The sequence below is a fragment of the Alternaria viburni genome, assembly GCF_023758015.1.
Source record: "Alternaria viburni strain BMP 2772 chromosome Unknown scaffold_3, whole genome shotgun sequence".
NCBI classification, from domain to species: Eukaryota; Fungi; Ascomycota; class Dothideomycetes; order Pleosporales; family Pleosporaceae; genus Alternaria; species Alternaria viburni.
The window spans coordinates 779,298-792,808 of record NW_026055772.1 but is presented as its reverse complement, the minus strand read 5'-3'; the positions used below and the strand labels follow the sequence as shown (position 1 = coordinate 792,808).

The 13,511-nt window shown below is 56.3% G+C and overlaps 2 protein-coding genes across 2 annotated transcripts; both read left to right on the top strand.

Moving 5' to 3' along the window:
• Positions 1 to 1,725: 1,725 nt before the first annotated feature.
• J4E79_001888 (uncharacterized protein) lies at positions 1,726 to 4,296 on the top strand (the record flags this gene model as incomplete). The annotated part of the gene is made up of 1 exon (XM_049350792.1): positions 1,726 to 4,296. One exon carries the CDS (start codon positions 1,726 to 1,728, stop codon positions 4,294 to 4,296), a length of 2,571 nt encoding a protein of 856 aa, XP_049214631.1.
• Positions 4,297 to 6,379: 2,083 nt separating this feature from the next.
• J4E79_001887 (uncharacterized protein) lies at positions 6,380 to 13,057 on the top strand (the record flags this gene model as incomplete). Its single annotated transcript, XM_049350791.1, has 4 exons — positions 6,380 to 6,528; positions 6,711 to 7,377; positions 7,482 to 12,830; positions 12,890 to 13,057. 4 exons carry the CDS (start codon positions 6,380 to 6,382, stop codon positions 13,055 to 13,057), a joined length of 6,333 nt encoding a protein of 2,110 aa, XP_049214630.1.
• Between the last annotated feature and the right edge of the window lie 454 nt (positions 13,058 to 13,511).

Here is a 13,511-nt window from a genome sequence, read left to right as displayed (position 1 = left end):
GAATCGAACAATGGCTTGTAAACGTTGAGTGGCGCCGAGTATGCGGACATGTGACCTGAAATGTGTTAAAGATCTATTCAAGGTCCACCAAAGGCGCTAGTGCCTGTTGATCAATAGTATCAGAGGTGATACATACCATGAATTCTAAGGATGCCCAGATTCAAGGACAGGACGATGGGAACACAGACGATGACGAGCTTCACCATTGGAGGTATTTTGCTGACTAGGCGTCGTGGGTCCATCGAACCAAAGTTGGCTAGCAAGATGTGCAAAGAGAGGGCTGCGTTCCATGCTAATGCAGGATACGCTGGATACATGAAACGCTCCTCTTTATGAGGCTGGACGGTGAATATTGCCGACCACAAGTAGAATGGGCTGACGAAGGTGATGGACCTCGTGAGCGTGTTCCGATAGACAGCCCTGTCAAATACGAGGTACTGGACCAGCAGCAGCGGGAGAGCAGCCAGCGCAAGGAAGAACCAAATGTTGAAGTTGAGCGCTAGATTTCGAACGTAGAAATGCCATGGCTCTACACCGTAGATATCAGGGCCTCTACTACCACCACTGAAAACGTTGTATAAAACGATGTTGAGCGGCACGCACACGAGCTTCCTGTAAAACAGCGAGTCGATGGCTGTCTGCAAGATTACGATAGCAAGGGCTCTAGGTGCGCCTTGAAGTAGTATGCGACGCAGACTCTCTTTGATGGTACCGGTGAACACGCCCGCGATGAAATCTTCCGCAATAAAGGGAAGGGCGAGCGCGCCTGCAAAGGGCCAACCCAAAGCACTACCGACGGCGAACCATGCAATACCTTGTGCAGTCCTCATCTTACGTCCGGACCAGTCCATGAAAGACGCAAATCCAAGCATTGCACAATTCATGGCGAAACTCGACGGAAGATATGCAGGGGAAGCATGATACATGCCGGGGCTTATGACCATGATCATGGCGAAGAAGGACGCAACGCGCACCTCAAACATCTTCATGATAGCCGTATACATGCGAGCCTGGCATCCTGCGCAGGCTATGGCCAGGACTGCTCGGAGCAAGTAGAACTCGAACACCTTGGATCTTTCCAAGCCTAGCGCCTGCAGAGGCAGCGTCGCGAGTCCTATTACGAGTGAGTGTATAGCAGTGTAGGCCCAGCTTCTGATGGCATAGTCAGGAGAGTACTCCCAAGTCTGGAGGCCGTAGCCATGGTTGAGGTAGTGGCTTGGTTCCCAGTAGTTGAAGACTTCGTCGCAGTCTTGGATCGGCGAGAGGGCGGCGGCGGTGAGATTGGCTAGGGCGAACACGCAGAAGATGCCGAACGTGGAGAGATGGGGTGGTGTACTGGACACATGATGCATACGTTAGCCTGTGATCGCAGGGTAGGGGATTGTGGCATGGCTCAATTGAACTCACTCAGGGGCCGAATGCGCCGTCTTTGAGCGCGATGCAGACATGTCAGCGACAATGATTCCAGAACGTGACGGCAACCTCCATCACAGAGTATCGTCACTTTCACAGAATGACGCGGTGGGTCTCGCGGTCATAGGGCTGAGCTGCGCGTGCCCGCCAAGCTTGTTAGCGCGCATCCAAAAAGGCGACGTTCTTCCCTGAAGCGCTCCTTTCAACCAGAACTATCATCGCACGCATTTAAGCAAACTGGTGCAGACAACGCAGTGGATAACTCAGCCATCACGCGTGCTTCAGAGAAGACTGCAGAGAGAGACACGAGCAATGTCCGACTCTCTGGAACCACCGGCCAAAAGGGCGCGGTTGGAGGCGGACGCTCCCTTTTATGGCACATCTACATCTGCATCTGCGCTCGACGCGCCGGGCTCGCCTGTCGATGACATGGACGACGACTTCTACGACACTACGCCCGTCAAGCCCTCTGCGCTGCCCTCACAGGCGGACGGAGCGACGTCGTTGTTGGCGACGGCGGCACCCGCGCCGGCCTTTCACCTTCCTGGACTCGGCTCTGTGAGCGAGACCCCGGCCGCGCAGTCGCAGCCGCAACCACAAAACGGCGCAGTCGTCTCAGACGACGCCCCGGAAGACGGCGAGCTCTCGGATGACGAGGCCTTCTACAATGATGCGAGCCCGCAGGCCGCCATCCCAGTCGAGCCGCCCGTAGCCAATCACGGCCAGGCGCAGGATGAGGCTCCACAGCTCCAGGCCGTCGCTGCTGCCGATACTCCAGCGGCCGACACAGACGGCGAGCTCGACGCGGCCCTGACCGCCGCCATAGACCTCCAGAACGAGATTGAAGACACCACCAATGCTCCTGCCCCCGACGGCGCGGCGTTCGATAGCAAGGCCGAGTTCCTGCGCGCCGCCGAAGCCAACAGAAATGACCAGAGCGCCGAGTGGCAGCTCGACTCAGATGCATCCGACTCAGACTCATCGTCCGACTCCTCCAGCTCGGACGACAGCTCCGATGAGGGCTCAGACGAGGGCGAGCTGCTCGACCCCGAAGAGCAGGTCCGTCTCTTGATGGCAGAGGCCGCCGACGAGCCAGGCGCGTCCGGCCCAGTCAAGGTCAAGACGCTCAACGAACAAGACGAGAAGTTCGAAATGCCCGACATCACAGTCACGCCAGAGACCAAGATCACAGAGCTGGGCAAGGTGGAGTCCATTGTCGGGAACCTCGTTGTTGTAAAGGCCAAGATGTCTGGCGACGAGCAAGTGCTGGAGTCCGGCTCGGCGCTGTGCCTCGAAAACCGCACTGTTGTCGGCAAAGTCTCCGAGCAGATTGGTCGCGTGGAGGAGCCACGCTACTCCTTTGGCTTTAACGATGCCGCTGAACTCGAGACTCTAGGTATCAAGAAGGACACATCCATCTACTACGTGGACGAGCACTCGACCTTCACCGAGACAGAACCCATTCGCCGACAGAAGCACACCGACGCATCGAACCTCCACGACGAGGAGACCAACGATGTCGAGTTCTCAGACGACGAGAAGGAGGCCGAATACAAGCGCGAACAGAAGGCTAAGAAGCGAGCCAGGCAAGAAGGCAACGACGAGCCAGTGGCGCCCGTCAACATCCCCACCGGGCCCAGACTACACGTCGACGCTCCCGCACCGCCCATCTACCGTCCCATGGAATACCAGGGTGGTGGTTTGAAATACAGCGATGACGAAGACGAAGATCTCGGCATGTACAAGCCGCTCGCCAGACCAGATCACTTCGAGCAGATTGTTGGGCAAGGCGCACCATTAGAAGATCGCAGCCATGTTCGCAGGGGCATGGGTCGCGGCAGAGGCCCCTGGGGCGATCGGGGTCGTGGCTTCCGTGGCCGAGGAGGTGGTGGCGGTCGCGGTGACTTTGGTGGTGGACGCGGCGACAGAGGAGGCTTTGGCGGCGGACGTGGCGACTTCGGGGGTCGTGGTGGTGGAGGACAGCGAGGCGATCGAGGAGGCGGCAACAACAACCAGAACAACCGAGGCGGAGATAAGGGTGGGCGTGGCGGCAAGAATCAATCTGACCGTGGCAGGCAACCAGAGCAGTTCCAAGATCGCCAACAGAACAGCCAGAGGAATCAATACCAAGAAGGACGGTCCGCAACCTCGGCATCGCCAGCCCGCCAACAGCAAGATCGCAGCCAGTCTTACACCCAGCAGGATCGTGGCCAGTCTCAGCAAGCCCAATCACAGCAATCGCCAGCCGGCGGTGGTGGGAAGAACAAGAACCGCAAACAACGGCAACGCGAAAAGAGGGAACGAGAACGCCAGCAACAACAACAGCAGCAGCAGCAGTCACAACAGTCTCAACAACCTCAAAAGCAGCAACAGCAGCAGCAACATGCTTCACCGGCACCTTCTGGACCATCAAATGCTAACGCCTATGCAAACAACAGCAGCGCAGGTTGGCCAGTGCCCTTCTCCGGTCCCTCACAGCCAGCAGTCCCCTATGCTGCCGCACCTCCGCCCCCACCGCCAGCAGCAGCAGCGGCCTACAACTACCAGCCATCGTACACTCCCCAACCTCAAGCGCCAGCGCCAGCTCCAGCCCAGCCACCCCAGCAGAACCAAGCGGCCAATCTAGCAGCATGGGCACAGTGGTTCCAGGTCATGCAAACCATGAGCGGCCAGCAACCACAACAACCGCAGATGCCAGCGCAAGCACCTGCACCGCCACCATCGCAGCCTCAGCCGCAAGCACAGTACTCTTACCCCTACCAGCAATATGCGCAGCCGGCTGCTCCCGCGAACCCGCCTCAACAGGGCAACGCTCAAGCTGGAGCGCAGCAGTCTCTCCAGGATATTCTGCGTGCGCTCCAGGGCGGTGGTGCTCCTCATTGATCTTAACGCGGATATTTAATTATCAGCAAGTGTGTGTTCGATTCGGATTAGGTGTTTTGTAAGACTATATATATGTTGTTCCAGTATGAGTTGCATGGCACGTAGAAGCCGTTATCACGTACTATCCGTGAAGGCAGCTCCACGAAGCATGCACTCTGGTACTGGAACAAATCCCGGGACGCAGACAGGTCACAGGATTGCGTCACTATACACGCAAAAAAGGGATGTGAGATAGACTTGGCGTCGTACGAGCGTTAATGATTGCTTCTTATGCTATGAAGTTGCTATGAGTGGTCTGTTGTGAATACGCTGAGCCGGGTGCCGAAAGAAGTACTGCAAGGTAGCATGTGATTACATAGTGTACTGTACCCGTGGACACCTTCATAATCACTCATCAATGCTTGGGGGCGTATATGAATGCCCAGTTTCGTGAGGGAGTGACCCGATTGCCTGGCTGCCGGAAGAAGCATGTGCGAGTGGTAGCATGTGACTACAGTGCACACCTTCATGATCAGTCATCAATGTCCCAGGGGCGTATGTGCTCGTAACTTAGAAATGCTGTTGTCTGGTGCTGCAAGCGCTATTGACTCCTTCACGGAATAGAGAGTGCGCGATTAATATGAACTGGGGCCAATTCATTCATTGACGTCCTCCACGGCGATATACACATCACGTCAGCATCTCGCGCAGCAAAGCGCAGTAGGCAAAAAAGTATAAATACACGCATACACACGAATGAACGCGATGGTTAAATCCGCGGTGGTAGCACAAGAGGTCTGCACGTCTGCCTGCTCGGGATATACGGCAAATAAGCTCCGGCTGCACAACCAACGAGAGTCCCTCAAACATCGGAGAATAATGAAACAGGAATGTCTCTAGCTATTTGAACAGGCGGAAGCATAGGCAGTGGCTCGGTGTACGCCACAAATGTCGGATTCGCTTCTGAACCAAACTATTGAGGAGTTAGTTCTGGGATGAAACACGGGTGTCGGTACTATGATGATGCGATGTCAATGATGTGGATGGTTAGGCAGAGATGGACAGGAGCAAGGGATGGCGATGATGATGATGACGGGATAGCCGTCGTTGTCAGGATAGTGGTGGTGGTGGCTTTGGCTCCAAAAAGCGGGGGTTCAAGCTCTCGGTGCTCGGTGCACCGGGGCCATGACCTAACCTAACCTCAGCAGAACTGGAATCGGCATATGCTGCAAACAACTCGCGTAAGATGAGATGTAAGATGAAATGTAAAAGCACGGCACTGTCGTTCGCGATATGACTGCATGCGGCGCGACGTCTGTGTCATTGGTTTGGTGGTCTAGGCCGGGGGCATACGGGGAAGGATTGGTATGCTGGGAGTCTAGGACGGGTGCTTGGTGGCTCGGTAGGCTCCGTGGGTGGGAGCTGGGTTAGCGGATGGGAAGGGTGAGGAGTGGGTTGGCTGTGGGTGGCGCATTGTTGGCAGTGTGCCGCTGTCCATGGCTAGGTAGTGAAGTGGGATAGGTGGGCGGGAGGAGGAGAGGAGGTGGAGGTCTCATCTTTTGCACTGTCTAAAGCATACATGTCTGTGTGGTTGGGGATGTCGTCGTTCTGGGTTAGTGTTCTGGGTAGTGTTCTGGAGTATTGCTAGCACGGAGGCTCGGTAGGACCCCGTAGTGCTTGGTCGGTTCCAAGGTTGGAGTGGGTGCAGGTGGCGCATTGTTGGCAAAGCATGCCGCTCTCCATAGCAAAGTGGAGCCCCCATGCCTGTCTCCATCCGAAGTGTCAGTGAGGGTGTAGTCAGCCATTCTTCACAACCATATGCACCACCACCCACCATAGCCTGACCGACTCCAGCTGTCTGTCTGCCGCCGCTAAACAGCCCGAGTCTCTCGCCCGCTCCGCCTCGCCTCGCTGCGCGCCTTGCCCTGCGCTGCCTTGCCCACTGCGCTGCCGACCGCCGCCCATGTTGCACACCTCGAGCTGCTGTCCCGCCTCGATGAAGTAGCCGTCCACGGCCACTCTGCGCAAGCAGTCCCCACCACCACTCCCGCCGCCCACGCGGGCCACTGCCGCGACTCACACCCTGCACGCCCCCGCCACCGCCATGACGAGGAACGAGACCATCGGCCGCCATGGTTCGGTAGAGAGCTCGTGGAGTTCGCGCTCGGGCGACACGATACGGCCCTATGGACGCGCGGGTTCGCTGAGGGGTACCCCCGTCACCGTCAAGACGGACAAGAACCTCAATTCCCGGTATGTTGTTGCGTCTGGTGCTGTGCGAGATGGACGCTGGCTGGGGTGGCGGCGCGCGCTGTGCGCCCTCGACCTTGACTCTGGCCTCGTCTCGTCTTGACGCGGGAAGAGACATGTCTTGCCTGTCGCACTCCCACACGTGCATCGACATCGACAACCGAACGCCTGCTAACACGCCATAGTGTCGAGCGGGAATCCGAGATATCGCCTGGCACCGTCCCCCCAGCTCCGCCGCCCAAAGACAACCCCTCGCACCGCCCGCGCAAGCCTGCCAATTGGGACGCTCCCACGCCGAGCGCCTTTGGCCACCACCGAAAACAGCTGGCTGTCCTGGAGACTTCGGGAGGCCGAGTGCCGTCCATATCGCGCAATCCCCCCACCGCTTCGAGCGCCAATTCACAGGTCGCGCCCTGGTCCACCGCGCCCAACGGAAACAACATGACCAACAGCGTCTGGAGCAGCTTCTTCAACGATTCAAACGAGGATGTCTCGTCGCCTGGCTTCCGCCCGGGAACCGGCACCAGAGAGGACAGCATGGGCTTCCCCATGAAAGACGACAGACGGCCGTCGGTAGCCAGTGCCACGACCGTCAGCAGCACCGGTTCCAAGTCGAGCATGGGCCGGAATTTCCACAAACGCCTGCAGAACGTCTTCGGAGAGGACTTCCCCGCCGACGACCGCCAGAACTCGGATTCGAGCTTGGGCACGCCGCAGCGCAACCGCGGCAACTCCCTCAGCAACACGATTGGCAGTAAGCACCAGTCGCGCCCGACCTCGCCTACCAGCTCCCGGCCACGCACCCCGCAGGCGTCCTCGGAAGTCACGCCATGGGAGTTCCAAGACTCCAAGGTGAGTCTAGTTCACATCCGGAGGAAGGCACTGCGTCTCTCACTCATGCTCCTGCCCTACTACTCTACCGCCGACCTCGGACCTGTATCACTAACCCCTCGCAGGACGTTCCCACTCCCGCTGAGTATGGCGGCCGTCGTTCCTCGGAGCAACATTCTGCCAAATCGGGTCGATCGCATCACAAGCTGCACGTAAGACTGCCTGGCACTGGCCACCGGCACAAGGGCAGCAAGGAGGACAACAAGGCCCCAGACGGACGCGCAGACATAAGCCAGCCTTACCCGCTGCGCCCCACCACCAGCCGCGAAGATTCCAGCTACAGCGTCCGACCGAACCAACCCTCGGCCCTCAGCTCCGCCTTCGCTTCCAAGACAAGCCTTCTGGGACGGCCGTCGAGCCCTACGCCAAGCTCATACTCGGATATGACAAGAGATGACAGAATAGCGCAACGGTCTCCCAGCACCAACAAGGCGTCGCACGGTTTCTTCGCGCGGTTACGAGGCAAGGACAAGGACAAGGACCGCACGTTACCGGGAGACACCCTCAAGAGTCTCGTCGCTGCTGGAACTGCCTCCGCCACCTCTCTAAATCCTTCAATTAACACGACACGATCCGCGAGGCCAGAGCCGGCTCGGCAGGCCACCATGGCGAAGCAGCAGGCGATCAACAATGGCGTTGAGAGCGCAGCCAAGGAACAGAGAATGCGAGCGCCTCACCACCGTTTGCCTACCTTCCGGAAAGAGAAGCGCGCAATTCCGAACGAGCCTACGGGACGGGACCCTAACGATAATATCGCTAGCACAGCAGGCAACGATGCTGTTTTCTTCCTGGACAGAAACTTGGACGACATGGAGGGTATCGTGAATCTTCAACAGGCACCGCCGATGACGCCGCCTGTGGGCGAGGTGCCAAAGCAGCCACCAAACCTCGGTGAAGACATCTCCGTACCAGGACCCGATGATGACGGTACCGCGGCGTGGGACGCGCCAGACTCCTGGGCCGTGAAGCGCATGAAGGACGAGATGGACAAGCTGGGAGACGCCGACGAGACTACGACGCCTTCCAAGGAAGAGAGCGACAACAAGACGTACTGTCTGCGCATCTTCAGGGTCGATTCAACTTTTGCGACTCTATCAGCTACCTTGAACACGACCGTGCAGGAAATCATACAAATACTAGGGAAGAAGACCGTACTACAAGACGAATTGGACAACTACCACATTGTGATGCGGAAACATGACACCTCACGGCAACTGGAAAGTAACGAGCGCCCGCTGCTGATCCAGAAGCGATTGCTGGAACTCGCCGGATATACGGATCTGGACCGCCTCGAAGACGTCGGACGGGAAGATAACAGCTACCTCTGCAGATTCACCTTCCTCCCTGCCAAGATGAGCGGATACTCGAGTCTGGAAAGGGATCCTGGTTTCAGCAAGATGCAAAAGTTCAGTCACATTGATCTCCAAGGTCGGAACTTGATCACCATCCCTATCACACTCTACCAAAAAGCGACTGAGATAATATCGCTCAACCTGTCGCGCAACCTATCACTTGATGTACCTAGAGACTTTATCCTTGCTTGCACCAACTTGAGGGAGATCAAGTACACGAGCAATGACGCACGACGACTCCCGCCCAGTCTGAGTCTTGCCAGCCGGCTGACCATGTTGGATATATCGAACAATCGCCTTCAGTCTCTTGACCGTGCGGAACTGCACAAGCTGCAAAGTCTACAAGGTCTCCGACTCTCCAACAACGGGCTAACGCGACTGCCACACTATTTTGGACAATATCGCGCGCTTCGCAGTCTGAACTTGAGTTCGAATTCTCTGAACGAATTCCCCGACTTTTTGTGCGAAGTCCGGACACTGGTGGATCTTGACATCAGTTTCAACTCGATATCGAGCTTGCCCAAGATTGGCCAGTTGACATGTCTAGAAAGACTCTGGGCGACAAACAACAAATTGACCGGCAGCTTCCCTCCCACACTGAGCAATTTGGTCAACCTGCGAGAAATCGACGTGCGGTTCAACGCGCTTGATAGTATGGATGTCATGTCCCAATTGCCCCGATTGGAGTACTTGATGATCGGTCACAACTCTATTTCGGCCTTTGAAGGCTATTTCCCGAAGATCCGTGTGCTGCACATGAACCACAACCCAGTTACACGCTTCGGCCTCACTCAGCCCACTCCAACACTGACTGCCCTCAATCTTGCGTCTGCCAAACTGGCGCAATTACCCGAAGATCTGTTTGGCAAACTGACCGGCCTCACTAAGCTCATCCTCGACAAGAACCACTTCACGTCCATATCGACCAACATTGGAAAGCTGTACAGGCTGGAACATCTCAGTATAGCTCGAAACTCTCTGGATGACTTGCCTGCCGAGATCGGTCGCTTGGTGGAGCTTCGCTATTTGGACGCGCGCGAGAACAATCTGCCCAAGCTTCCCGAGGAGCTTTGGTACGCTCGCCGATTAGAAACGCTAAACGTGTCGTCCAACGTTCTTACCACGTTCCCCAAACCCGGCGCGTCACCTCCACCAGTAGCAAATGGGGAACAAGCTCAAGTAGACGGAGCGCCTGCGCTTGTTACACCGGGCTTGACATCAAGTCCCAGTTACGAAGAGCTGGGTAAATTGGAAGACTTTCAGAATCGCCGTCCTAGTCAAGCATCAGGAGGTCTGAGTGTTGGTTCGTCGGCTGCCTCTTCGCAACGGAAGGGGTCGATGGCGTCATACAACACTTCAAGCACGGCGCGCAAGACATCAGTAGCGTCTCGTGCGCCCACCGAAGGGACACTGACACCCATGTCCCGCAAAGACTCCAGCCTTAGTAGTCGCCTGGTGACTACCTTTGCGGGTTCTCTTCGACACGTGTTCTTGGCTGACAACCGGCTGAACGACGACGTGTTCGACGAATTATGTCTTCTCCCCGAATTGCGAATTGTGAATCTGGCATACAACCTCATCTATGATGTACCACCTCGTACGATCCGACGATGGCAACATCTTACCGAGCTGTACTTGTCGGGCAATGACCTGACGTCTCTACCTGCAGAGGACTTGGAGGAAGTCGGCTCGCTCAAGGTCCTCCACATCAACAACAACAAGTTCCAGGTGCTGCCGGCCGAACTTGGCAAGGTTGCACAGTTGGCTGTTCTTGATGTGGCTAGCAATTTGCTGAAATACAACGTGTCGAATTGGCCATATGACTGGAATTGGAACTGGAATCACAAACTCCGATACCTGAATCTGTCAGGCAACAAGCGTCTCGAGATCAAACCCAGCGGCTCGTACAGTGGCGGCGGCATGAGTATGCGAGAAGGGCGCGACCTGACCGACTTCAGCTCGTTGATTAATCTTCGCGTACTTGGGCTGATGGACGTCACGATGATGGTTCCTTCGGTCCCTGAACAGTCAGAGGACCGGCGAGTGCGCACTGCTGGTTCGGCTGTGGGTACCATGGCGTATGGTATGGCCGATTCACTGGGTCGCAATGAACACATCTCGACAATGGACATGGTTGTGCCCCGCTTCCGCAGCCACGACGACGAACAGCTGTTGGGTCTGTTTGACGCACAGCCGCTTGCGGGGGGCGGAGCTAAAATCGCCAAATACTTGTACGACCAGTTCAAGAATCGGTTCGCCGATGAGCTCGACCGTTTGCGACCGAATGAAACGCCGTCAGATGCCTTGCGACGAAGTTACCTTGGCCTCAACAAGGAACTCGCTACCGCTGCAAGTCAGGGTCTGGACAAGAACGGACTCACTGCACCGTCAACACAAACGCGCAATTCAGTACCTGACCTTAGTGACGACGACCTGACATCGGGAAGTGTGGCGACAGTACTGTTCTTGAAAGAGATGGAGCTTTACATCTCCAACGTTGGCGATGCGCAAGCCCTTCTGATCCGTTCGGAAGGAGGACACAAGATCCTTACCAGGAAACACGACCCCGCTGAGCCAAGTGAGCGATCCAGGATACGAGAAGCCGGCGGATTCGTGTCGCGGCAGGGTAAACTCAACGACATGCTCGAGGTATCAAGAGCATTTGGATACGTTCAAATGTCGCCATCAGTCATCGCATCGCCGCATATCATGAACCTTACTCTTGGCGACACAGATGAGATGATCCTGATAGCTTCGCGAGAACTTTGGGAATACCTCACTCCAGACTTCGCTGTTGATGTCGCACGATCAGAGCGCAACGACTTGATGGTCGCCGCCCAAAAACTGCGCGATTTGGCTATTGCCTTTGGTGCGACGAACAAGATCATGGTCATGTTGCTTGGTGTCAGTGATCTCAAGAGCAAACAACGTGCCCGGTACCGCACCCAAAGCATGTCCCTCATACCCGCACCTGGTGCAGATCCAGACTGGGGCGCATCGCGCAGACGTGGAAAGAAGGGCAACCTGGTCGGTGACTCCAAGCTCGCTCGACTCGACAACGAAGTGGACGCGCCAACGGGCGAAGTCAGTCTGGTGTTTACGGATATCAAAAACTCGACCATACTGTGGGAGACGTACCCGATTGCTATGCGTTCTGCAATAAAGATGCACAACGAGCTTATGCGCCGACAACTACGCATTATTGGTGGGTACGAGGTCAAGACAGAAGGTGATGCATTCATGGTCGCTTTCCGCACTGTGACATCAGCTCTGCTGTGGTGTTTCACGATCCAGAGCCAGCTTCTCGAAGTACAGTGGCCGCAAGAGATTCTCAACAGCGTCAATGGACAGGAAGTGGTCGATCCGGATGGTAACGTCATCTTCCGTGGTCTCTCAGTCCGCATGGGTATCCATTGGGGCACACCGGTGTGCGAAGTCGATCCCGTCACGAAGCGCATGGACTACTTCGGACCCATGGTCAACCGCGCCTCACGTATCTCGTCCGTAGCCGACGGCGGCCAAATCACCGTCTCATCCGACTTCATCGCCGAGATCCAACGGCTCCTCGAAACGCACATTGAAGGCGACCGTAAGAACTCCGCCGGATCCGAAGAAGCCTACGGCGACGACATGAACAGCCAGATGATCCGCGGCGAACTCCGCTCCCTCAGCTCCCAAGGTTTCGAAGTCAAAGACCTCGGTGAACGCCGTCTTAAAGGTCTCGAGAACCCTGAGTATATCTACCTCATGTATCCGCACTCGCTGGCTAGTCGGCTGGCGGTCCAGCGCCAGACGGAACAGAAACCCGTCGAGCAGCAGAAGGAGGCTACGGCTGGTCAGAAGATGGCGGGCAGCCAGCTCACTATCGACACGGAAGATGTCTGGGATCTCTGGAATATTAGTCTACGTCTGGAGATGCTGTGCAGTTCGCTCGAGAGCCCTGGTTGCTCTGAATTGAAACCGCCAGAGACGGCGTTGCTGGAGAGGATGAAGAGTCGGGGCGGGGAGATTACCGATCGTTTCTTGATTAACTTTGTTGAGCATCAGATCTCGAGGATCGAGGTATGTTTTGTGATCTTAGCTTGATTTGAGGGGAATGTGTTTGCTAACTTGGGAAATAGTCTTGTGCCAGCACCCTTGCTCTACGCCACCGCATGCGGCCGTTTGGCAGTGCACCGCTGCTCGAGCAGGCGTGTCATATGGGCGACATCTTCGCGGAGCTCGATGCGAAGTTGAAGCGGTTGGAGGAGTTTGAAAAAGGGGCGATCGAGGGTATGGCGCCTTCTTGAGGGGTGGGCAGTCGCCGTATCAAGAACTTAACTACAGTATGACGATAATCATGCAACACCGCAACAACAGACCACGACAACGCGCCGTTCACCACAGACACCGACGGACGATGACCGAGAATTCCTGTATCCCGCTACCTTATCCATGCAGCACACCTATCTCTATCCATCCTAATCGACCACCCCTGCATCCTCGGCGAAGGAACACGGCGAACCGCATATCTCTTCCTCTCGGTCATCGTCATCGAATTCACACACGCGCGCGCGTACTCCAATACATATCCATACGATCCCATGCGCTCGAAACCGCCCTGGTGGCTGCGAACTCTCTATACTTTACTCACGATACCTCATCTCGCGTTCACCTTATTTTACCTCAGTATCTCGATACCACTCACACATCACACTATCAGACCTCGCAGACAGTATTTGCGAGGTCGAACACCTGGGCTGT